Here is a 25099-nt window from a genome sequence, read left to right on the forward strand (position 1 = left end):
TATGGGTATGAAATAATTTATTCAAAGGATGATGGCCCAGTCATATAAGATATGACAATGTGCTGAGTTGCATCCCTTAGGCTTGCCAGAATCCTTTGACCCTGCTTTGAATCCTGGTTCACTGCACTGCACTGAAGCACTGTCATAGTTCTGATATACTTTCACATTCTCCAGTTAATGGGATGTTTGACATATTCCAGCTGGCAGAGATAACATATATGGACATAAAATATATGATATACAATCGTGTAACATAACAATTCTTAATTTGTATTCTGACAATGGCAGGTAATGTCAGCGCTCTGACAATCAGAAGGATTGAGTTCAAATTCAAGAAGGGAAAGGTTATACATTCTCTTTATTTTTATTCTATTCATGTCAAGAATAAAAACAAATCAATTTCATAATCTTTTCTCCAACTGCCGTCTTACATACATTGTCTTCTCTAGTTTATATGGCTGCAAAGTGAATTCCTACAATCAGCAGAATGAAGTATCAACAATAGGTATCTCCCTATATTTTAGTTTTCGATGCCAGTGAGTTTGAAGACCCAGCCCCATTGGCATGGCATCTGGTTGACTGGAATGGCAGGAACATTAATGGTCATCCCGCCTGATGACCGCTTGTCCCAAGTGAACTGGCCCATGTAGCCAAGAAGGGTGACCGTCGTGCTAGTAGTGGGCACTGGGGCACTGAGGACAAGGTTATTCATGGTTCCAGTAGGCCAAGAAAATATGATAGCATAGACGAAGCCTTCATTCTGTGTGTACCTGAAAAATAAGTCGTTTTTGAAATAATTTAGGATTATCAGATGTGCTCATACAATTAAGATGTTGAAAATGCTTGCATATTTTAGACTTAAACAACCTAATGTATAGAGTCCTATATATAAGTCCTAAATGTTTCAAAAGACTTGTTTTAGAGGATTGCTGTATGAAAAAAGATGTTTTCATGATGTATGCTGCTCTTTAATCCATGAAACTGAGTAAAATTATGAAATGGATGTAACAACTATTGTATTTCCAAAACCCTTGCATGAAAAATGCTCCCTCACAACTCCAGCAAAACACAATAACACAACTCCAGCATGACACAGTAATCATTGAGCACTGCATTATTAAGGGCTCCATTAAGTTTTCCAGTCATGGAGTATTTAGTCGTATGTACCATTCACATGAGGTATTGATAGTTTCTCTTTGGATTTGTCACCTCACGACAGTGATATGCATGCCTAAGTTACAGTGATTCAGAGTGCTTTTGTTCTGTATTCACTGCAGTAGAGGTCATGTATACATGATGACTGCATTCAATCAGTAAGTATAGATGTATAAAAAAGTTTTGTTTGTTTGTTATGTAATGCCACACACAGCAATATTCCAGCAATATGACAGAGGTTTCTAAATAACCGAATCTAGACATGACAATCCAGTGACTGACATCATGAGCATCAATCAGTTGGGATATGAAGACATGCATCAGCCAAGTCAGCGAGCCTGACCATCGGGTCCTTTTGGTCGCCTCTTACAACAAGCATAGTTGCTGAAGACCTATTCTAACCCGGATCTTCACAGGTCGCATGCCAAAATGGATAGTACAGGTATGCAAACTGAAAAGGCTACTTTAGGTAATAATTGAATTTTTGTGCAAGCAAAATAAATCAGGTTATGATGATATATTTTGTGTATTATACACAAGTATGCAGGTCATCAGGAGCTGGTATTATGCTTACCACACTCGAGGTGTGACGGTGTCGTTCTGATGTGACCAAGGTTTGCTGCCGTAGATAGCTTCTCCATTGACCTTCAGCCACTGTCCCATACCTCGCAGTCTCTCCTCATAGATCGGTGTAATCATGCCATACTTTGTAGGACCAACATTCATAAGCATGTTGCCACCGCAGCTGTTTTAGGGGAATAAAAAGAGTACATTAATGTTATTGAAACATCTCCTTTTCAATCTAATTGTCTGATGTAAGGATTTATGTGTTTATTTTTTGGTTTTATTCAAAAGAATGTTCCCAAACACATTTAAGTAACAGTGAACATGCTCTTAGTTATATATTGTCATGTTAAGAAGCACAAATAATATTCCTCTCTGTTTCTTTGATGACTTGCCTAAAGTGTATTGGTGTTCAGTTGGACTGAAAATGGACTCCATCACAGGCTTTCAAGAGAGTTTTAGGTTCTTTTGTTTCTTTTGTTTCCAAAGATCAAGGAAACAAAACAAAAACTTAATGATAAAATGAGTGAAATCAATATGGGTCACAGACAAAGAGAGAGAAATATTCCCAGTACAAGAAAATGTCACATGCAGGTTTGTTAAGAGTGCACCAGAATTTCGATTCTGAGAAAATGTGATATTTTGAAGTTACTGGGTTTGAGAAAAACAGTAATTTTGAGGTCACTGGTTTGAGGAGGGTTCATTGATGTTTGAATTTAGTTTAGAAACAAACATTTTCAGTTTTGAAAGAATAGCATAATTAATTAGCATCAGCATCAATTATTAGCATCAGCTGTAATTGATCTCTTTGTTTTTATTTGTTGTTTAACACAGCACTCAGCAATATTCCCGGTATATGACGACTGTGTGTAAATAATGAGTCTGGATAGGACAGTCCACTGATTGGTATCATGAGCATTGATCCACGCAATTTGGATATGATGTCATGCATCAACCAAATCAGCGAGCCTGACCATCCAATCCCGTTAGTCACCTCTTTCGACACGTGATCTTCACGGGTCAATTGTTTTATGAGACTTACCTTACAACCACAGCCTATAAATTGATATTGATAGGAACAAGTTCAACCCTTGTACAAATAGAGATAATGGTTATGGAATCTCATATACCTTACAGTTTCCACAAATGTTTCAATGATTTCCTCCATGGTGAGAAAGTCCTCGAGGCTGGCTTCTCGGCGGAACCCCCAGGACGTCTTGTCAATTGTCATGGCATTCACCCACTTCCTGGGCTGAAGTACACCTGAAATTGTTCGATATCATTAGGTCAACTGTATGTTCTTAATAAAAGTCTCTTAAGATATATCTAACTTTTTTCTAGATTTGAATGATTAATGTTGAGGAGGAAAGTGTTTATGAAAATAACTGTGTGTATGATACAAAGGAATAGGAAGAGTGAGTGAGTGAGTTGGGTTTAATGCCCCTTTTAACAGTATTCCAGTTATATCACGGCGTGTCAGCTTAATGTGGGAGGAAAGGCCGAAGTGATGCAGGTCTCAGATGTTTACCACTTCGGTGAAACCCATGAGCACGGGTATGGTGCTGACAAACCTAGAAACATAATTGGGGCGAACCGGGATTCGAACCCACTATCATAGGTTTCTGGCATGCCCAAGGGACGCAACTCTGCACAGCGAATCACGGCGCCTTAGAAGACTGGGCCACCCGTGCCCCCGAATAGGAAGAAGTGGTGGAGGAGTAAGTTGAGGAAAATGTGTAGGTTAAAAGACAAGTGGTGGGAACAAAGCCTTTGGGTAAAGGAGGCCCCAAAGATTAGAGATCCAGTGAGGGTGGAGAAAGGGGATAGATTTACCTGGGTTGTACCTGTCCCAACAGGTGAGGACTCCCCCATGATGACATTTTATTTTGTTGTTTCCCCAGCGGTCATTTGTCACCACAACATCCTTGACCGGACTGAAGATAAAAATACCTCTGAGCATTTCAGGTTTGTCTATGTGTGGTAAATGCATTGAAGAAAGTTGATACCGACACAGTAAATTATTTCCACATTGCTTCCATGATGAAACCTACACAATATACAACCACTGTTTAACTGATTAATTGGTTTTGATTTTAGATATCCTTCAGCTTCTTCACAATGTTGAGTTCATTTCATATGGACCACAAGTCATCGTAACATTTACATGAAAATATATAATTTTTACTAATCCTCTACCTCTATTACATAATTGCCATAAATCCTGTGTTTTGGCTGCAATCACTCTATTACTAAAATTTCAGATTCTCAACAGAAGTCCTCTTCACTGTTACTTATATATGATTACTTGACACTGACGTTTGTCAGCACCATACCCGTGCTCGTGGGTTTCACCGAAGTGGTAAACGTCTGAGACCTGCATCACTTTGGGCTTTCCTCCCACATTAAGCTGACACGCCGTGATATAACTGGAATACTGTTAAAAGCGGCGTTAAACCAAACTCACTCACTCACTACTTGACACTGACAGCATACAGCTCTTCTGTGTGCAGAGGAGGGAAAAACCTCACTTCTTTCCTGTGTGTGCTGGAGGACACATCTCCTATCAGGATCTGTCTCTAGCACTGATTGTGTCATAGTGCTATATAATATTACTGTATGATAATAACTATAAGAAGTCTTTTGCTATAGATTATATTTTCTGGTCAATTCTTGTGAATATTACTGATTGAGTATGTGTGTCCTTGTCTCCCTGTCTCCAATGTGTTGACTGCCTCCCCTCCACATGTTAGAAGTGTGGACATTTTATGGTGACTGACAACCTTACTCCTCTTGTTGGAAATGTAGATGAGATATCTGCTCTGATGACTCCTGATATGAGCAGTGTTCTCCAAGCTTCTAGATGCCATCAAGAAAGCTAAGAGGAATGAAGCCTCAAAGAAATCTATCAGACCTGTCAACCCCTCATCATGACAATGTGGGAGATTTGACTTCAAAATGGGGGAGATTTGCCTCCAAAGGGGGAGATTTTTAAGATAGTGAAGATAAGATAATTTCCAACTTTTATTTTTAATAATGTTACAAAGAAAACCAAATATTTTGAAACAATACATAATCAATAAGTTTCTTATACGTACAGCTTGCTTAATTTCCGTTTGCATTTTCCTCCTCCAAAAATAAACCCAGCACAATCTACCCATATAACTTTCGTTCAAAGATCATCTCAGATAAACGCAAACAGATATTGAAATTTCACAATCGGTAGCTTGACCAGTTGACGACGTGTTCAATCCGACCAGTTGTCAGGCTTCGTTACGATGCAGGTTTTCTGAGTATTTGGCGCGATGTTGGTTACAAAATTCGCCAGAGAAATATCAAATGCATTTATCCTGACGCAACATCATCGCCCTTAATTTCAATAAGATATACTGGGTTTTTTCTGTCTGCGGTAGTCTGTTGACAGTCCCATTACTTCGCTTCTTAAATTTCCTAGAAATGTTCACGTTATTCCATTCCAAGAAATGTATGCCATATTTGGAAGTACTATTACGTTTTACTACAATTTATGAATGAAATGAGTCTCGTTGTCGTTGTTGACCTTTCTGACCTTGACGTGTATTAATCTCATTGGTTGACTAGTACTATTGTATGCAAATTAGATTGCAGATCTGGGACGCAAGCAAACTATTAGACAATCAAATCGTGTAAAATAATCACATGATACATTCTCGCGAAATTTGATAAAGTTCTGTTTTGATATTTTCTGTGCACACAAGTCACGATGTCAGTCAAAAGGAAATTTATAAGTTTCACTTTAAACTTTGACTTTGAAATCCTAGCTGTGAGGAAGCCTGATCGTGTAACTCATTGTTATTTCGACTACCGAATCAACCAATCACGCATAGTGTTGTTTCTGAAGACGGCGCTTGCAGGACATATTTTGTTTTCATTTCCAAGAGTTCAATGACGTAACTTTGAGGTATGTTGATGTTTTAACAAAGTTTCTGACAAATCTGATAACCAATAAAGTCATGTATAACTGGACCGGCCATATGTATCTACGTTCTTAAATTATGGAAGAATAAACACGCTAAGAACATGAAGACAACAGTTCATTTCATGAAGTGATGAATACTTGGATGATTTTTCATTTCAAGTTCAACCCTTCAGGCACCTGTTAGGACTATCCGAGTTTTCTTAACAGTTTACATTGTTCAATCGTTCACCATATGAATTTAATTACCAGTTGATTACTGGACAAAGGCCCATCTGGGTCCCCCTGCTGGTGGCTGTGATAAGGGTCGCTAATCCGGGAGCCTACCGGACAGATCGGGACGCAAACTTCCCGTTCATTGTTTTTACTCACGGGACAATGGAGGCGAATTTTTTAAATAATGAAGAAATCCTGTTTTGCGGGAGAAATAGTCCATCTTGCAGAGACTGGGAGATTTCATCAAATTGCGGGAGTCTCCCGCAAAATGCGGGAGGGTTGACAGGTCTGATCTATTCACATCAGAGCTTACATTAACTGGTTATGAGGTATGAGTAATGTTATCCCTCCATTGAAGTCACCTTGTGAAGGAAATTCCGGTGATTCCGTTAATCCTATTCAGACCGAACAAATAGAACTCATTCACAGCCTCTTGGACTCATGCAAGAAGATTTCCTGTCGATGTACTGTACTGTTTGGATGTCGTCGCAATTACAATGGGTCCAACATCAACAACTCCTTTCTCAGATCAGGTCTTGAGCTGTTTGGGATCAGACGAAAAAGATGATCATGACCCAGCCTATTACTGCTCCCAGACTTTTCAATCACAATATGGGGAAAGTTATTAATGAAGTCTGTCAAGATACCACTGAAAGGTGTCAAGTTTCGACAACTAATCTGGCGACCAAAGCACATGGCTCTACTTACCCACCAAAGCGCCCAAATGATCCAAATGACACTGGTTTCAGGGCACCTTAAAGGAAGAAGCATTCCTTTCAACCTACTTGTTGACCTGACAGATCTCAATGCCCAGTCAACACTTTTTGTCAGCCAGAATTTAAACGCCCAGGATCTGGCAGAAGATGTTTCACATTGTCTAGCTGGCCTGACTGCAGATTATGACTCCCCTTCTTCCCTCATCATGCTGCCTACAACCCTATTGATCTGGATCATCGTCTGCCGCTGTCCACCACTACACTGACTCTGGGCCCAATGAGAGGGCTATTCGTCATTTTATGTCGACAATTGGATTCTCATTGTGACTCACAGGGACATGCTGCACTTCCAAATTAACCCTGCTCTTGTATTCCACCCTGTCGGCCACTGATTCTATCTGGAAGGTCCAAAATTAGGTGAGGCCGACCTCACCATCTATGCCCTACTAGACAAGCATGCCATTTGGAGAGTTAAAGAAACCGTCGAAAGCAGGTTTTTTTTTATTCCCCAGTCTTCTTGGTTCCGAGGAAAATCTCACTGGACATCATGATGATCATCTACCTCAATATCCTCAACAAAACATTTTTGATGGAATCGTGAGAAAGTTATGCTTAACACTCAGGACAGGAGATTTGCTTATTGGCCTCGATTTCTGAGATGCGTATCTGCATGTGCCTATCCACCCAGCCTCAAGGAAATTAATCTGTTTTGTTATCAACAGACACGTTCCAAGTGCTCCCATTCTGAATCTCAATAGATCTTTAGCTATTCACCAGAATAATGATGCGTGTCATCAGTTTTGCCCATCTACAATTTGTCCAGCTTTGCAGGTTCCTTGTTGATTTGCTTGTGCCAGGACAAGACAAGGACCAACTCCATCAAGATATGATCTTTCCCACACAACTGATGATGCTCATCAGACAGCTCTGTCCCCCTCCCCAGAAGATCATTTTGCGAGGGCTCTATCGATGATCGACATGGTCACGTCTCAACCCACATGAACTCTTAGCTGGTGGATGTCTCTTTTGGGAAGCTTAAGGTCTCTGCAGGACATGAGTTGCAGGGGAAAGTTACAGCTGTGCCTATTGAAAGTGGTTTTAACAGCTCTTTTATTAAACGAAAGAATAGGCAAACCAGGAAGGGACCTTGAACTTTACTGGTATACGCCATAATAGTGCACCTGCTGTAAAGTCAACACAGCTTGTACAAAATTCTCAATAGATCTTTGGCTATTCACCAAATTGAACTGTGAGTGGAGACGCATACTGTATAAACCTAAAAAGCTGTTGATCACAATCGAATTACACATTACATTCACTGCTAACATCCTGTTTATATTGAATGTTTATAAATCAATTTGATCTTGGTATTGACAGTGTACTTATTTTACCAACCTGTTTTTGCAGTGATTTACACATGGTTACGTTGTCACAGGAGAACAAAATACAAAACATATACACAAATGGAGAGGAACTAAAGGCAATCTTGTATGCAGAGGGAAATATGGCAATCAGTCAGCTGGTTGTCATTTTGGATGCATTTCTGAGAGCAATATTCGACTTTGGCGCAAAAACAAGACAAAACTTCAATCCCTTCCAAAGTCAAAGAAGGCAGAAAGGGGGAAATCTGAGCAATTTCCGAAGTTGGAAGACAAGCTGATGGAATTGGTAAAAGAATGCAGAATGGCCGGGATTGGAGTCAGCACAAGTGACATACGGCTCAAGGGCGCTTGAAACAGCTATGAAATTGGGAGTAATGCCTGACAACTTCAAGGCAATTAAGTGTTTATGGAGAGACATGAACTTTCAGTTCGTTGCCAGACTCACATTACACAGAAATTGCTGTCAGGTTTTGACGACTAGTCACAGGAGTTTGACCTGTCACTGATTGAAAATGCAGATAAGACCACATTGCCGTTTGACATCCCTTACACATTGACAGTTGATTTCAAGGGCCAGAAGATAATCAACATCAAGACCACAGGCAATGAGAAAAAATGTTTTACAGTGATGTTGGCTGCAGTGTTGTAGCAAGCCGGGGGGCAGTTGCCCCCCTATATTTTTTTTATCGAAAACAGTTTTATTTGAATCATGAAAATACAAGTTGGGGACAAGTGATACTTGTACAAATATTTGCCCCCCCCCCCCCCCCCGTCATAAAAAAGTTAACTACGGCCTTGGGCTGTGACTGGTGATGGGGAAAAAAGCTGCCCCAATACAATAAAAGGAATAGAGGTCTATGTCCAGGAGAAGGGGTGGTTTGATGCTGAGATAACAATGGACTAGTACTGGATCAAGACAATGAGGGGACAGGCCGCATGTGCCAACGAGATCTCTCTCTTGTTTGTAAACATGGATACTGGAAGCCTTGCAGAGTGTCTTTCAAGAATTGCTGTATTACAAACACATGATGGCAGCAGAGATGACATCCTATATGAAGTTCAAGCTAATTCTACAGACGACGAGGATGACCAAGATGACCAAGACATCAAATACGCTGATTATGTCAATGATGACGCTCTGGTGTCTATCTTTGACACCGACAGCAGTGATGCAGACTTTCTTGATTTTGAAAATGAAACACCATTTTTTGAAAAATGAACTGTTAAATATCTAGACAAGAACTGTTGATTCTGATTGCAAAATATAGATGCCAACTACTGTATGAAACCTGGACTGTTAATGTCTAATGAGTTTGTATATATCTGTTTATTTATGTTTATTGAATTTTACAAATGAAAATTGTGAAAACCGGTACTTGTTGTTTTCTACAAATATATTTTCACAGGACAAAAATTGTGTTGACACCGTCTGGTCTAGCTACTCTCCTACCCAGAGTTCCATGCATTTATGTCTCCAAAATGACTATCAACAGCAGTTGTACCAAGTACAAAACAATGTCATTCAAAGCAAAGGAATAACACAATAGGCATCCAGTGAGTTAATTATCACTGCTGTGGTCAAGAGTTCTACCCACTCATGTCAAACTAGGCATCATTGACCACTCCAGCAGTACAGACAGACGCCACCCACGCAACACTTTGTCAAACGCCGACACGACCCAACGCGCACCAAAAGGCTTCATCACACTCCTCAGATCTACAAACCTTTGTCTTGTCTTGCCTTCAAGTTAGTTGCAACCTTCTCTGCATACCAGTCAGTGAACTGTTGTTGGTTCAATTATTTTATTGCCTTTGAACTTTCTTAATGCCAGTAGACAGAATAAACATATGAACTGTGTGTTGTTTTTAGGAAAACACTGGTTATTGTTTTTACGGAAGTGTTCTACTCAGCACTAATAAGCAGTGTTATTTGGGTTTGATTGGATTAATTTAAGGTTGGATTAAGGTAAGGATAAGTATCATTCCACTGGGGATGGGGTGGGGTGAGTTGGTATTGAGTCGCATTTTGGGCTGGGGTTCAGCAATCGTATTAATTTGGAGATACATTTATTTCAAGATTTACATATTTACTAGCTGCTGTAGCTAGTTTTTGTTTTGCTCCTTTACCTGTCCAATATCGGATCGTATAGTATATTTTATCATATAATGGGTAGGTTTCTCGGCAGGATAAAGCCAACGGATAAAAAACGTTGGGGTCATATGCGGATAGAGCCAACAGAAAAAACCCTTTGGGGTCATATGTGGATAGAGATGCAAATATCAAAGGTCAAGTAGGACTACTTTCACTGTTTATAAACAAACATGGCGTCGCCCTCGTCATTCGGCGATCCAGTCAGAGTTAACCATCAGGAATCTGGATAAACTACAGGGATAATTGCCATCATTATCAAAAGAACAGTCTAATATACTGAAAATCAGTGTCTAACTGTGACGTAGCTAAGGCATTTTATAAGTTATGTCAACTTTGGAGATATAAATTTTGAAACAATTTTGCGAGGGCACGAGGCCTAGCCAAGATGGATCAGTAGCCATATCTGTGCTTGTAGACCTCTGCAGCTTGAAACCGAAATATGTTTGAATTGTTACCTTGTTTTGTCGCTGTGTGTACATCTGATTACACTTTTTAACGTTTTAACAGGAGAGACCGACTGTCAACAATGTCTGACCGTGGCTGTGATGTCTCATAGACTAGGGTTAGAGTAGCTTCCCTTTGACAAAGGGCAGTTACTCTAGCGGGCAGACTGATGGATTGCTGTGAAAGGCAATTAAAAACAACTGTTGTTTTAAGTATATGTTGCTTCGCCACTGTATAAGAAACAGATTTCAGTCGGAACTATATTGGCTACTGTCACTGTCCGACTGACACATCACTTACCCTGTGACGTAATAAATATTAATGCGTGCATTCCATGAAAACGTGCAATGTTTCGGTAATGTATGTGAGAGAGGGAAAGTGATTTTCAAGCACAGAAGTAAAGAATGACATTATATGATAAAGAAGTTATCACGCTTGTGTGTTTGGGGATGGTAAATATCCTGCATTAGGAATAAACATTGTATTTAGCGAGCCTTGGTGTGATAACCTCTATTTATCCATTGATAATAAATATTGATGTTCCTTTACAAGGTTAGGGTTTTGCCGCATCATGATATAAATTAATGTGGTTTGGCATTGTCTCACATCGTCTGTTCTACTTATAGTGTGATTGCAGCCTAAATACAGGATTTATGGCAATGATAACTATTGTTATTACTTCATGCATTAATAGTCTATTAAATTCAGTACAGGGCACAATTTAAGGAACTTTATTTAACATGAAAAGCTAGTTGCAATAGACATAACCTGGTTACACCCTGGTCCCATAAATGTATTCAAGATGAACCAGAGATGCATAAATTAGTCAAAATAAGTACAATCCCAGGTCTCTGATGACTGTGTCCTGAATTACACATAACACAGCAATTTGATGGTAAATAATGCATAGAGGTATTGAGTGTATTCAGAGATAGTTGTTGTGTTGACAAGAAAGGGTTAGTGAGACACAAACTTGAAATATTGTTTTACATGCAATTGGAGCATGTAGATATAAGTATTAGGTTGCATTTTTTCATAAAAGGTTGCACTGGTACTTGTTTTATATAGCTGAATCGAGCCCTGAAATAAGTGTGACCCATGGTTAAGATGGTTAGGTGCTGATTCATTAAAGACAAATGCTATCATGGTGTCCTGTTATCTCGAAGATGAAAGGAAAGATGATCTGCCATCTGTGTGTTTTCACTACAGGTGACAAAGAACACAAAAATAAAAACCCTCCCCTGATATTTTAAAATAATGACATCCTTGCTCCAACCTGAACTGTTCTAATAGGCAAGGACATTGCATGCACTGTCAAGAAAAGACTCTTTGAAGATTATGGATCCCTTTTGATGGCTAAGAGTTACCCACAGCTATGCCTATAAAAATGACTTCATCAATGAGGAGATGTCCTTTAAGTAAGAATAATCTCAAATGCTGACGGTGCAATATTGATTTTTCCCGTATTCACAAAGTTCTTCAGAAAACAGTTGAGGAAATACTTTGTCCTTTCAGTTTGGTATGTTTTTCAGTTTGGTTGTTGTAATTTGATTTTTTAAATACCAAGTTCTTAAAAGAAACTGCTGAGGAAGCAAATGAAGTCCTGTTACATTTTAACCTTTCAGCTGTATCATGCAAGTGACAGTAACTCTGTTAAACTGTAGCTCACCTGATAGTTTCTAAAACTGGGCACAACAGGATAACACAAACATGCTAAACAAATAGAAGATGTCCCTTCAATGTTGTAGATAAACTCTTTCAATACCAACAACCAGAAGCTTTTACTGCACCGAGTTGCCAGAGACTCTGAGGGGATAGATTAAGCCTACATTTATCAAGGAAATTATCTGCTTGTAAAACATCTTTGCTACTACATGTTATAAACCATTTGGAAGGTCCAATTCTACTGTTTTTGAACAGGAAAGTTATGCTTATCACAATATTTAAATAATGCATATTTAAATAAAACTTTATTAAGTTTTTGATTGAAATGTAAGCTAACACACTCATAATGTCCAGATTAAGCACCAAGGAAGTGAAAATTGTGGCATTTTTTGGCAATTGTAAACTGACCTGTCGTTGTATAGCCATGCAAGGAACTGTGTGGATCCCCAGTAGGTGTCTGGTCCAATGGGGCCATCAGACCACACAATGTCAGGCTTGTAAGTGTTGACAAGCTCAAACAACTCGGGCATCGTCTTGGTCTGAAGGAGATAAAATTGACTTTCTTGGCATTTCTAACAATGAGTATTGGACATATTTCTTATACTTTACAACCATGATTCTATCAACATTGATAGAAGATTCGCCAATCTCATTTGACCCATGAAAATCCGGGGTAGAATAGGTCTTCAGCAACCCTTAAAAGGTGACTGCTTGTCGTAAGAGGCGACTAACAGCATCGGGTGGGTCAGACTGACTTGGTTGATGCATGTCATTGTATTCCAATTGCAAAAAAAATTGAAAAAAAATAATCTTAAGGACATTTTGGATGACCAGCAGTCAATGTTCTTGAAAATGGAAAAGAGCTAAGCAATGTGACATAATTGGGGGTAGTATACATGTAGGACAGAGTACCAGATGCAAAGAAATAAGAGGAAATATTATTCTTCGAATTTTATGGTAGGATAATATAAATATTACATGTTCAGGTGTATGGCTATAGTGCATATTATGACCAAATGGAAGAGGGATATAGGCATGAGTGCTGTCCGTAGGTTCTCCTGTGTGTAGCATAACTGTTTGGCCATCGGCTTAACTTTATGTACCTATTGGACATCTGATAAACTTTGCATACCTATTAGGCATCTGATAAACGTTGCATATCTATTGGACATCTTATAAACTTTGCATACCTTTTGGGCATCTGCTAAACTTTGCATACCTATTAGGCATCTGATATAGGATGCATACCTTTTGGGCATCTGATAAACTTTGCATACCTTTTGGGCATCTGATAAACGTTGCATACCTTTTGGGCATCTGATAAACTTTGCATACCTTTTGGGCATCTGATAAACGTTTCATACCTTTTGGGCATCTGATAAACTTTGCATACCTTTTGGGCATCTGATGAACTTTGCATACCTTTTAGGCATCTGCTAAACTTTGCATACCTTTTGGTCATCTGCTAAACTTTGCATGCCTATTGAGTATCTGCTAAACTGTGCATACCAATTGGACATCTGCTAAACATTGCATACCTATTGCTCATCTGCTTAACTTTGCATACCTATTGGACATCTGCTATTATGATTTTCTGATCATGGATTAAGAAGTTTATGGTCCATGCTTCATTAGAGTTCCACATTTAGGATGGATGGCTGCACCGAACTCCAAAGGACTACAATATTCCATGCTTACAGGCTAAATTTGAACAATATATTTCTGCAGGCATTAAAAGTGACTAGGTCCAGACTCGATTATTTACAGACCACCATCAAATAGCTGGAATATTGCTGAGTGAAGCATTAAAACAACAAACAAACAAACGAATTGGGGAGATTACTGGTATGCTTTAAAATAATTTTCAACGCACACCATCATAGTTTGACACAAGTAAATCAAGATCATATCTAGGAGCAGTGTTTGCTTTTTCATTGGTAAAAACCTTGTGTATTTGTGTGTCTGTACAGAACACACATAATGAAAACATTTATGGATAATCATTACATAGGAATTGTCTTACAAGCACAAAGTCCCGAGTTGTGAAGTTGTTGGCAACATCCTTCAGATAGAGAGGATGGAACCACTCATATAGAGAGTGATACAGGCCGAAGTGGAGGTCTGTCTTGCTGCGGATAGCCTGCTCCAGCTCACCTGACAACAAATATATTCATCAGCAATATGACGATATATGTAAGTAATAAAATCTGGATCAGACAATCCAGTGAGTGCTATTGTGAGCATTTATCCATGTTGTTGGGTCCATCTAGTCTGACGGAATATGACCATCCGATTGGTTACATGGAGGATAGTTACATAGAACAAGCACTTAGCTGTATCCACTGAAATACATATCATGTAGTTTCTTACCCACGATGTCTCGTTTAGGTCCAAGCATCTGTGAATTCCAGTTGAAGGAGACATTCGTTGGCCAGTTACAGAAACCTTCATGGTGCTTGGTTACAAACACTATGTACCTATAACAAACAATCAATTTACCAATAACAAACAATCATGGTGTTAAATGAGAGCATGGTCAGGCCGGTCATCTACTGCACTGTTATAGGAATAGTAGCAATTATCTCATACTTAGCTCCAGAGTCTGCAAATAGCTCCGCCCATGTGTTTGCATCATAGAATTCAGCTGTAAAATCTTTAGCAAAATCTGCATATGTCCAATCTGGTTTGTAGTTTTTCTTCATGAAGTCTATGTAGTTAGCTTCCTTCTTCCCCTCCCAGTTTTCCCAGAACCATTCTGAACCATAACTTGGTACGGAGAAGACTCCCCAGTGGATGAAGATTCCAAGTTTAGCTTCATCGTACCACGACGGAATGGGGCGGGAATCTATGGAAGCCCAGTTGGGTTCATAGCGAATTTCTGGACTTTCTTCATTGTGTAAAGCACTTGCTCGGATAGTTACAAGGATGGCTAGGAAAAGAGCACCAGCTGGATGGGTAGCCATTTCAAAAGTGGTGACATGTATTGTTGTTAAAATATCACTGTCAGATGTGTGTTATCATTTCTAGATATGTTGGTGCAGACTGGGTCAGGGTTATAATGTTGAGTATTTTATTTATGTATGATAAAGTGGAGTGGTTGGCCTTGTCCTGCATATATGTATCAGATAAAACACGCCTCCAATGTTTTGGTTGAAAATGTAAAACCGCGTGGGAAAAGTGGGTTTCAAAACTTAACACCATATGTGAGGGTGCAGGTTCGATTCATGTCATGGTATTTTCATGTTGAAAGATTTGTGACTTTTAACCAATCAAAAGTGAAAATTGTGTTCATATCAAGCGGCTACTTTATAAAATGCCAATTGTAAAACCTAAGTATTACAAATGAAATGTAAAACCTCAAAGCAGGTTTGGAATAGAACTGTTTCAAAACCTAGGTTTGGAAGATGAGCTGGTTACTAGGTTTACCCGAGGTTGTGAGGAACCTGATGCAATATAGGGTAACATGGTGATAGGTTTATAGAGAGAGTGGAACCATTCTAACAGGGAGTGAGTGAGTGAGTGAGGTTTTACGTCGCTTTCAGCAATATTCCAGCAATATCACGGCGGGGGACACCAGAAATGGGCTTCACACATTGTACCCATGTCGGGAATCGAACCCGGGTCTTCGGCGTGACGAGCTAGCGCTTTAACCACTAGGCTACCCGACCACCCCTAACAGGTAGTGATATAGGCCATGGTGCAGGTCCATCTTTGATTTCAGTGCTTGAGACATCTCACCTACTGATAACATTTCTTGAAGTAACTGTATTAAGATACATCGTCATTGTCGTATGGTCCGATGTTCATACATTTTGGCCCTCGGTCTATCAAGGTTCATACTCCAATCAACTCATACAAAGTAAAAGTGAATTGTTGAGTAGTTCTGGTTGGAAGCATATAGAATCATGAGACACTAATCAAAATAAGTGAATCTCAGCAGTGGTATTATGAGGTAAGATGGTTGTAGATTGGGTAACCTTCCACTAATCATAGGACAGTTAAGTACATTGCTTTTGTTTTTCTGACAAATCGTTAAGCAACAAAAATATTGTCATCAAATTATGCAACAAGTGATATGTATGCATCAAAATATCACAAGTGGCAATTGTACACTTCAGTTTGCTGTTGCATCATTGGAGAGTTGCATCGTGCAGTGATAAATATCTTATCTTATATTCTAAATTTGTATTCTGCCTATCAACTCCAGTGACAGAGAGGTAATGTTGATGCTCTGACTCACAGAAGAATCAAGTTCAAATCCCAGGATGGAAGGGTTATGCATTCTCTTGATTTCATTTAAGGAATTAGAAGATTTGGTAATCTTTTCTCCAACCAGTGTATCACATACATGGTTTTTATATGACTGCAAAGTTAACCATCAGTCTCAGTAAATGATTGTATTTATTGTATGTTTATTTTTTTAAATTATTTAATTTTCTTCTTATACTTGTCATGTCCATTTCATTAAATATATAAACAAACTAATAACATTATATTTTTTTATTTGGTATTAACATCAATTAACCATTTAAGAAAGTATATTCATGTGAGGAAAAGATAATTGTGTATTTGAATTCCCATGTCCAGCAGAGAATTCCTATAATCATCAAACAAAATGAAGCATCAACAATAAGTATCTCCCCATATTTTAGTTTTTGATGCCAGTGAGTTTGAAGACCCAGCCCCATTGGCATGGCATCTGGTTGACAGGAATGGCAGGAACGTTAATGGTCATCCCGCCTGATGACCGCTTGTCCCAAGTGAACTGGCCCATGTAGCCAAGAAGGGTGACCGTCGTGCTGGTAGTGGGCACTGGGGCACTAAGGACAAGGTTATTCATGGTTCCAGTAGGCCAAGAAAATATGACAGCATAGACGAAGCCTTCATTCTGTGTGTACCTGAAAAATAAAGAACACAAGGCATGATAATTGAGGACTTTTCTGGCATACCTGATCTGCATGTTTTATAATCATGGAAAACTGTTTTACTTCATTTATGGTTATGGGAGGTGCTCAGACAAGAAAGAGTCAGACATTGTTGTAAAAATTTACATCTGTTTTATTTATATCAAATATACGTAGAGGAAAGAAGAAAATGTATTAAAAGTATGATTTATTGTTATTTATGCTTTCATGATCTGTGCAGCTTTTCAATCCATAAAACTTATTTCACAAAATAATGTTTGTATTTCCAAAGCTTTCACGGGGGAAATATAAATTCTCCCGCACACATTCAGCATGACACCGTCACAGAGTAATCATGTAACACTGCATCATGCAGGACTCAAGTTTCAAGTCATGGGGTATTTACTCACATGTTATTGTAGCAGGGAGTGGAGTCATCCCCCAGATGACATCCTTACCTTGTCAGCTTGCTGACGGGGTTAACCTCTTTGGTCATGTAGACAAGGCGTCCGACCTCGGATCAGAAGGTCTGTGGTTCGAATCCCATCACGGGACTCGGAAAGTTTATGGCCGCTACATTATCATTCACATTAGGTATTGGTAGTTTCTTTTTGGATATGTCACCTAACCTCACGACAGTGATACACATGTCTAGCTTTGTTCTGTGTTCACTGCTGTCAAGTTCATGTATACATGATGCGTGCAAAAGGCTTAGTAATTTGGTTAAATATGCGAACTGTTGAGTTTTCATGATGATTTGTTTTGTGTATTTTACTCAAGTATGAAGGTCATCAGGAGCTGGTACTATGCTTACCACACTCGTGGAGTGACGGTGTCATTCTGATGTGACCAAGGTTTGCTGCCGTAGATAGCTTCTCCATTGACCTTCAGCCACTGTCCCATACCTCGCAGTCTCTCCTCATAGATCGGTGTAATCATGCCGTACTTGGTAGGACCAACATTCATAAGCATGTTGCCACTGCAGCTGTTTTAGGGGAATAAAAAGAGTACATTAATGTTGATGATATGATGACATGCATCAACCATGTCAGCATAGAATCTGACCACTCGATCTTATTAGTCACCTAATTTAAAAGAATGCAATGTCATGCAGGTTTAGTCACTTTAATTCCTCAGAAGTAAACTAGAACTTCCAAAGTATTTTAGAAATATCTTTGAGAGCACAAGATATTTTGAAGTTACTGGGTTTGAGAAAACAGGTAGGATTGAGATCACTGCTTTGAAGTTTATTGATCATTGAATTTTGTTTAGAAACAAACAATGTCAGTTTTGAAACAATCGAATATATTTAACTGAAGGGTTTGATTATGGGCATCAGCTGGTTTTTTATGCGACTTACCTTACAACCACAGCCTATAAATTGATATTGATAGGAACAAGTTCAACCCTTGTACAAATACAGATAATGGTAATGGAATCTCATATACCTTACAGTTTCCACAAATGTTTCAATGATTTCCTCCATGGTGAGAAAGTCCTCGAGGCTGGCTTCTCGGCGAAACCCCCAGGACTTCTTGTCAATTGTCATGGCATTCTCCCACTTCTTGGGCTGAAGTACACCTGAAATTGTTCTTTAAGATATCATTAGGTCAACTGTATGTGGGGGAACGGGTGGTCCAGTTGTCTGAGGCGCCGCGATTTGCTGTGCAGAGTTGCCTCCCTTGGTCACGCCAGAAACCTATGATTGTGGGTTCGAATCCCGGTTCGCCCGATTATGTTTCTAGGTTTGTCAGCACCATACCCGTGCTCATGGGTTTCACCAAAGTGGTAAACGTCTGAGACCTGCATCACTATGGGCTTTCCTCCCACATTAAGCTGACACGCCGCGATATAACTGGAATACATGTACTATTAAAAGCAGTGTTAAACCCAACTCACTCCAACTGTATATTCTTCATAATGTCCAGATTTGAACAATTAGTTATGAGGAGGTGGGAATCAACTTCAAGAAGGGACACAAAAGGAGATGGGTTTACCTGGGTTGTACCTGTCTGCACATGTGTAGACTCCCCCGTGATGACACAGTATATTGTTGCTTCCCCAACGGTCATTTGTCACCACAGTGTCCTTGACAGGACTGAAGAGAAAGATGATTTGGTTGTTTCAGGTTGTACCAGGTGTGGTAAATGCAGTAAAGAAAGTTGATACTTTTCTGTTGACACTGAATCATTTCCTCATATGCTTTTGTGATGAAACCTAAACAATGCACATCTACCCCTGTTTAACAGGGTAATTGGATTAGATTTTAAATATACCTTATAAGTGTCTCCAAAATGTTGAGTTCTTTTTATACAGAACTCAGATCATCTTTAAATTATATGAAAATATGTTGTAGGGCTGGGACGGGTAACTCGGGTACCCGGGTTGGGTGGGTACTGAGTAGGACCCGGGTGCCCACAGGACTACCCGGACCCGTGGTTAGTCACGTGATATATTGTCTAATGACTAAAATTATCTGGAACTCTATGGTTACACTACAAGTCACAAATGCTGCATTTCTTTCTGACTATGAACCTATTCCTTCTGATTTTTCATATGGTCGAATAAAGATATTACTTAATTCAACTTCAGTGTAAGCAGGACCAGATTGTTTAATACATGTATCTAAAACGTTTTGCCAGGGCGATGTTTAAAAAGGTTCCCAATGGGACATTTTGAGACATCTCCTGAGACCTGCAGTGGGTATCTAGGTAGGGTAGGGTAATAGGGGGGCTGGTACCCTGGTAGTAAAGTTGGAATCGTCCCAGCCATAATATGTTGTGTAATATCCTCTTGGCAGTAATAGCCCATTGATGTGCATAAGTGTGACCTGTGGTAACAATGATCATTAGGTGCTGATTCATTAAAGACAAATACTATCATGGTGTCTTGTTATCTCAAAGATGAAAAGAAAGATGATCTGCCACCTGTGTGTTTTCACGACAGACGACAAATAACACAAAAACAAAAACCCTCCTCTGATATTTTAAAATAATGACATCCTTGCTCCAACCTGAACTGATTCTGACAGGCAAGGACATCGCATGCCCTTTCAAGAAAAGACTCTTTGAAGATTATGCATCCCTTTTGATGACTAAGAGTTACCCACAGCTATGCCTATAAAAATTACTTGATCTTTTAGGAGATGTCTTTTCAGCTGAAGAGAATTTTCTCAAATGCTGACAGTGCTTTATTGATTTGTCCAGTGTTCACAAAGTTCTGCAGTTTTGTTGTTGCGAAATGATTTTGAATATTAAGTGCTTAACAGAAACTGCTCTACAAGCAAATGATCTGAGTGTTAAACTGTGGATCACCTGACATTTTCTAAAATGGCCACAACAGGGTTAATACAAAGATGTCCCCACACATGAGCTATCCTCACTCTATATAAATTAAAATACACATGCATTAGTGCTTTAGAGTGCCGGTATTTTCATGTTCAGCAATGTATTGCATATACTTGTTTTTGTATGTTTCTGTTGAGCAAAAATAACCTTTTTCATGATTGGCATGTTTTAACTCTTTCAACTCTAACTCAACCAGAAGCTTTTTTCTGCTGTGACACTGAGTTCTCAGAGACTCTAAGGTGATAGATGAAGCCTACATTTATCAAGGAAATTATCTGCTTGCAAAACATCTTCGCTACTACAAGTTACATACCAGGTTAAAAGGTCTTATCCTTCTGTATATATATGTAAAAGTTATGTTTATCGTTAAATTGTGTTCTTCTGAATGTTTTAAGCCGGTCATTGCGACTTACATAAAAACTTTGTTGATGTATGGTGTGAGGCTGCAATCTGTGACACAGATTTCTGATGCATATATTTTGGCATTGAGCATCATGTCCGAGTCTAAAAATTGAAGCGACGAAAGTCAAGATGTCATCTGACTCACATTACTCTTAATCACATGAAAAGCTGGAAATAATGACTTTGAATTAATTTTGACAACTTTTATATATATTTTTGTTGATTTTATTTTTACTTATATTATTTATCTGAAGATGTTCTAGAGACATCTTCATTTTGCTCCATGACATGTTTGTGTGGATATGTGACCCAGAAATTGTTTTCCAATAACATTGCAGGAATAGTTTATAAATTTTTTTATCTATGGATAAAATATGCTAAATTGAAATGACATACATATTTTCAGACATTGTGATAAGTGATAGATTTAATAAGTGAATGATATCACAGGTAGGTTAATAAAGTTGTATACTATTTTGACGTGAATACGGCTTGGTCTGCGATGTTTGGGTACACATAACATCATGACAGGCCAACGGTGTTGAATGAGCTAAATCAGATTAAATATCTGGGATCACATTGTGAAGGCACCAATGCTTAGACAATCCATGTTCTTGTCCATGTCTCAATTTTATAGTCTTGTACTTTCAAAGATGTGGACATTTAAGAGGTCCTTTTGGATAGACATTCAGAAAGGCAACAGTCAATGAATGCACCATTGGTTGATGTGAGCTAAACTACAAAACTGACCTGTCGTTGTATAGCCATGCAAGGAACTGTGTGGCTTGCCAGTAGGTGTCTGGTCCATAGGAGCCATCAGACCACACAACGTCAGGCTTGTAAGTGTTGACAAGCTCAAACAACTCGGGCATTGTCTTGGTCTGAAGGAAATAACATTGACTTATTGACATTTCCAACAATGAGTAATTGTTCATGTATGTTAATGCTAGTTTAAACCATGATCCTATCAACTTCTGACATTGTTCTATAACATTACTAAATTTAAAAAAAAGATCTTTAGGACATGTTGGATGACCAGCAGTTAATGTTCGAGAAAATGAACTGACATCAAGTCCTGATTTTTTTGTTTTTCATGTTGAAATTGAAGTGTGGTATGTCAGGTAAGTAAAATTACTTACAAAACCTAATGGCTGACACGTATGACACCTTGTATTTGTGGGTCATTGATAGCTAAACCATACGACAATGTTGAGGTAGTATAGGTGTAGGATAAAGTACCAGATGCTTAGAAATAAGAGGAAATATTGTTCTTCAAATTTCATGGTAGGATAATAAAAACATCACATGTTCAGGTGTATGGCTATGGTGTGTATTATGACAAAACAGAAGAGGGATACAGGCTGTCTGTAGGTCCTTCAGTGTGTAGCATCACTCAACATCTGTTTGAACATGTGTGAACTTTACATACCTATTTGGCATCTGATAATCTTGGCATACCTATTGGGCATCTGCTAAATTTTGCATACCTATTGGGCATCTGCTAAATTTTGCATACCTATTGAATATCTGCTAGACTTTGCATTTCTTTTGGACATATATATGTTAAATTTTGCATACCTACTGGGCATCTGCTAAACTTTCCATAGCTATTGGACATCTGCTAAACCTATTAGGTATTTATGTCCAAAGATAATAAGCAACCAACTCCGTCAAGACAGTCCATCATAGTTCAGCTAAGAACTTTAAGCCGACCCTTGTACATATCCATGCATGTAAATAAAGATGATGTCTTGGAGTGGTGTTTATTTATCAATTTATCAATGGTAATAACCTTGTGTATTTGTAGGCGTGTACATCACTCACATTATGAAAGCAAAGGGATAATTACACAGGAATTGTCTTACATGCACAAAGTCCTGAGTTGTGAAGTTGTTGGCAGCATCCTTCAGATAGAGAGGGTGGAACCACTCAAACAGAGAGTGGTACAGGCCGAAGTGGAGGTCTGTCTTGCTGCGTATGGCTTGTGCCAGCTCACCTGACAACAAATATATTTATCAGTGAATTAGTTTGTTGGTTTAGTGCCACACTCAGCAATATTACAACTGAAGATGACACCTCTGTTGATAACCAAATCTGGTCCAGACTATCCAGTGATATTGTCAGCAATTACCCATGCCATTTGGTTACATGCAGTCAACCAGTCACTGAGTCTGACCATCCGATCCATCATGTCACATAGGATTAATCCACATAGAGGGTTGACTACCTGGCAGATCATTCCACTGACCAAGCACTTACTTGTAGCCACCCCAGCACATATTATGTTGCTTGTCCCCCGCCATAATATTGCTTTAATATTGCTTAAAGCGCTGTAAAACCATACTCACTCACTCACTCTTACCAACAATGTCTCTTTTCGGTCCAATCATCTGTGAGTTCCAGTTGAAGGAGACATTTGTTGGCCAGTTGCAGAACCCTTCATGATGCTTGCTTACAAATACAATGTACCTATAACAAACAATCATGGTGTTAAATGAGGGCATGGTCAGGCCGGTCATCTACTGCACTGTATAGGAATAGTAGCAATCATCTCATACTTAGCTCCTGAGTCTGCAAATAGCTCCGCCCATGTGTTTGCATCATAGAATTCAGCTGTAAAATCTTTAGCAAAATCTGCATATGTCCAGTCTAGTCTGTAGTTGTTCTTCATGAAGTCTATGTAGTTAGGTATCTTCTTCCCCTCCCAGTTTTCCCAGAACCACTCTGAACCAAAACTTGGTACTGAGAACACTCCCCAGTGGATGAAGATTCCCAGTTTAGCTTCATCGTACCATGACGGAAGGGGGCGGGAATCTATGGAATCCCAGTTGGGTTCATAGTGAACTTCTGGAGTTCTTTCATTGTGCAAAGCACTTGCTCGGACAGTTACAAGGATGGTTAGGAAAATTGTACCAGCTGGAAAGGAAGCCATTTCAACAGTGGTGACATTTGTTGCTGTTAAGATAGGACTGTGATAGTTATCATTTCTAGGTTTGTGGGTGTAATCTGGGTCAAGGTCATGATGTTGATTATTTTCAGATGATGTGCTCATGTGTAACAACCGGACGATTTATATGAGAATGCATGTTTTACTATATCTGCTCACAACACACAATAAAGTAACATGCACAAATATATATGCTGTCTACTACATTATTTTTTAGTTTGCAATTTGAAATATGTTTTAGTAATAATTTTTTTGATATATTATTTGTAGTATTTTGTTCTGTGACAAATGTTAATAGTAAAAAATTGATACAAAATGTATCATGCCTGGTGAAGAGTGTAAAGGAGGTGCCTTGGGAGTGAGTGTGAGTGAGTGAGTGAGTGAGTGAGTGAGTGAGTGAGTGAGTGAGTTTGGTTTAATGTGGGAGGAAAGCCCGAAGTGATGCAGGTCTCAGACGTTTACCACTTCGGTGAAACCCACAAGCATGGGTATGGTGCTGACAAACCTAGAAACCCAATGGGGGCGAACCGGGATTCGAACCCACAATCATAGGTTTCTGGCGTGCCCAAGGGACGCAACTCTGCACAGCGAATCCGGCGCCTTAGACAAATCGGCCATCCATGCCCCCTGATGCCTTGGGAAGTCATTTGATGTTATGTACACTTAGGTTGGATGAAGCATTTTCTTCTAGGCTTCTAATTTATCCTGTTACCTGATTTGAAAAATAGGTTTCAAATTACTCTGTGAACTGCCCCACCATTGAATAGCTTGCAATGTTCACTGAAGGCAGCATGTTTCAAATATTTTGATTTTCACTTAACCCCATGCCTCAAAATGCAAAGTGTATCTTAATGATTAATTTATAAACCGTCTGAAAAGTTATTTTTCATGATGAATTTATTTATAAGAATTGATTTCAGTATGTTTTTGCATTTATGGAGGTATAAAAGTGAGAAAACAGTGTTTATACTTATGTCTCCATAAACACAAAATGATTTATGTCTATTCTTAAATATTACATAACCAGTGTTCCCGTTTACGTGCAATTACCAGTTTTTACAGGTGAAATTAGGCTTAGACCGGTAATTCATGTGACTGTCGTATGTATGTAGTACCTTATATATCTTTGTTGTTGAATATTTTGGCGATATTTGTGTAAGTATATTTTTCGAACTAAGTCAGCTTGACTGTTACCATCAGGACTTCCCCATGTCTAATTTTACTGCAAGGAAATAATATTTCGCTTTGCTTTG

The 25099-nt window shown here is 38.9% G+C and overlaps 2 protein-coding genes across 6 annotated transcripts in view; one reads left to right on the plus strand and one right to left on the minus strand.

Moving 5' to 3' along the window:
- Positions 1 to 24063, minus strand: LOC124149112 (alpha-L-fucosidase-like). Of its 3 annotated transcripts, none has more exons than XM_048380627.1 (8): positions 23458 to 23952; positions 14617 to 14723; positions 14270 to 14400; positions 12655 to 12785; positions 3553 to 3653; positions 2850 to 2982; positions 1730 to 1900; positions 1 to 770 (listed from the first exon to the last, which is right to left on the minus strand). In XM_048380627.1, the coding sequence occupies exons 1-8, from the start codon at positions 23949 to 23951 to the stop codon at positions 521 to 523; spliced, it is 1518 nt and encodes a 505-aa protein (XP_048236584.1). In that variant the 5' UTR covers position 23952; the 3' UTR covers positions 1 to 520. The 3 variants fall into 3 exon arrangements, with proteins under 3 accessions (XP_048236584.1, XP_046376435.2, XP_046376432.2); XM_046520479.2 differs by lacking the exon at positions 23458 to 23952 and adding an exon at positions 14836 to 15269; XM_046520476.2 differs by lacking the exons at positions 1 to 770; positions 1730 to 1900; positions 2850 to 2982; ... (2 more) ...; positions 14270 to 14400; positions 14617 to 14723 and adding exons at positions 16762 to 17144; positions 17965 to 18135; positions 18599 to 18731; ... (2 more) ...; positions 22765 to 22895; positions 23262 to 23368 and having other exon boundaries at positions 23458 to 24063.
- LOC124149127 (blood vessel epicardial substance-like) overlaps positions 1 to 25099 on the plus strand; it is a 200272-nt gene that overhangs the window by 97076 nt on the left and 78097 nt on the right. The window lies entirely within an intron of this gene.

The sequence above is a fragment of the Haliotis rufescens genome, unplaced genomic scaffold, assembly GCF_023055435.1.
Source record: "Haliotis rufescens isolate VD_foot unplaced genomic scaffold, xgHalRufe1.0.p SCAF_32, whole genome shotgun sequence".
Classification (NCBI taxonomy): Eukaryota; Metazoa; Mollusca; class Gastropoda; order Lepetellida; family Haliotidae; genus Haliotis; species Haliotis rufescens.

What these genes read in the sequence shown, in the direction of transcription:
- LOC124149112 (XM_048380627.1), bottom strand. Translation starts at nt 23,951, where the DNA reads ATGAGCACATCATCTGAAAATAATCAACATCATGACCTTGACCCAGAT. An exon ending in GCATGGCTATACAACGACAG is followed by an intron (nt 3,654 to 12,654) that starts GTCAGTTTACAA and finishes TTTTATCTTCAG; the next exon opens with TCCGGTCAAGGATGTTGTGG. An exon ending in ACCGTCACACCTCGAGTGTG is followed by an intron (nt 771 to 1,729) that starts GTAAGCATAATA and finishes CTTATTTTTCAG; the next exon opens with GTACACACAGAATGAAGGCT.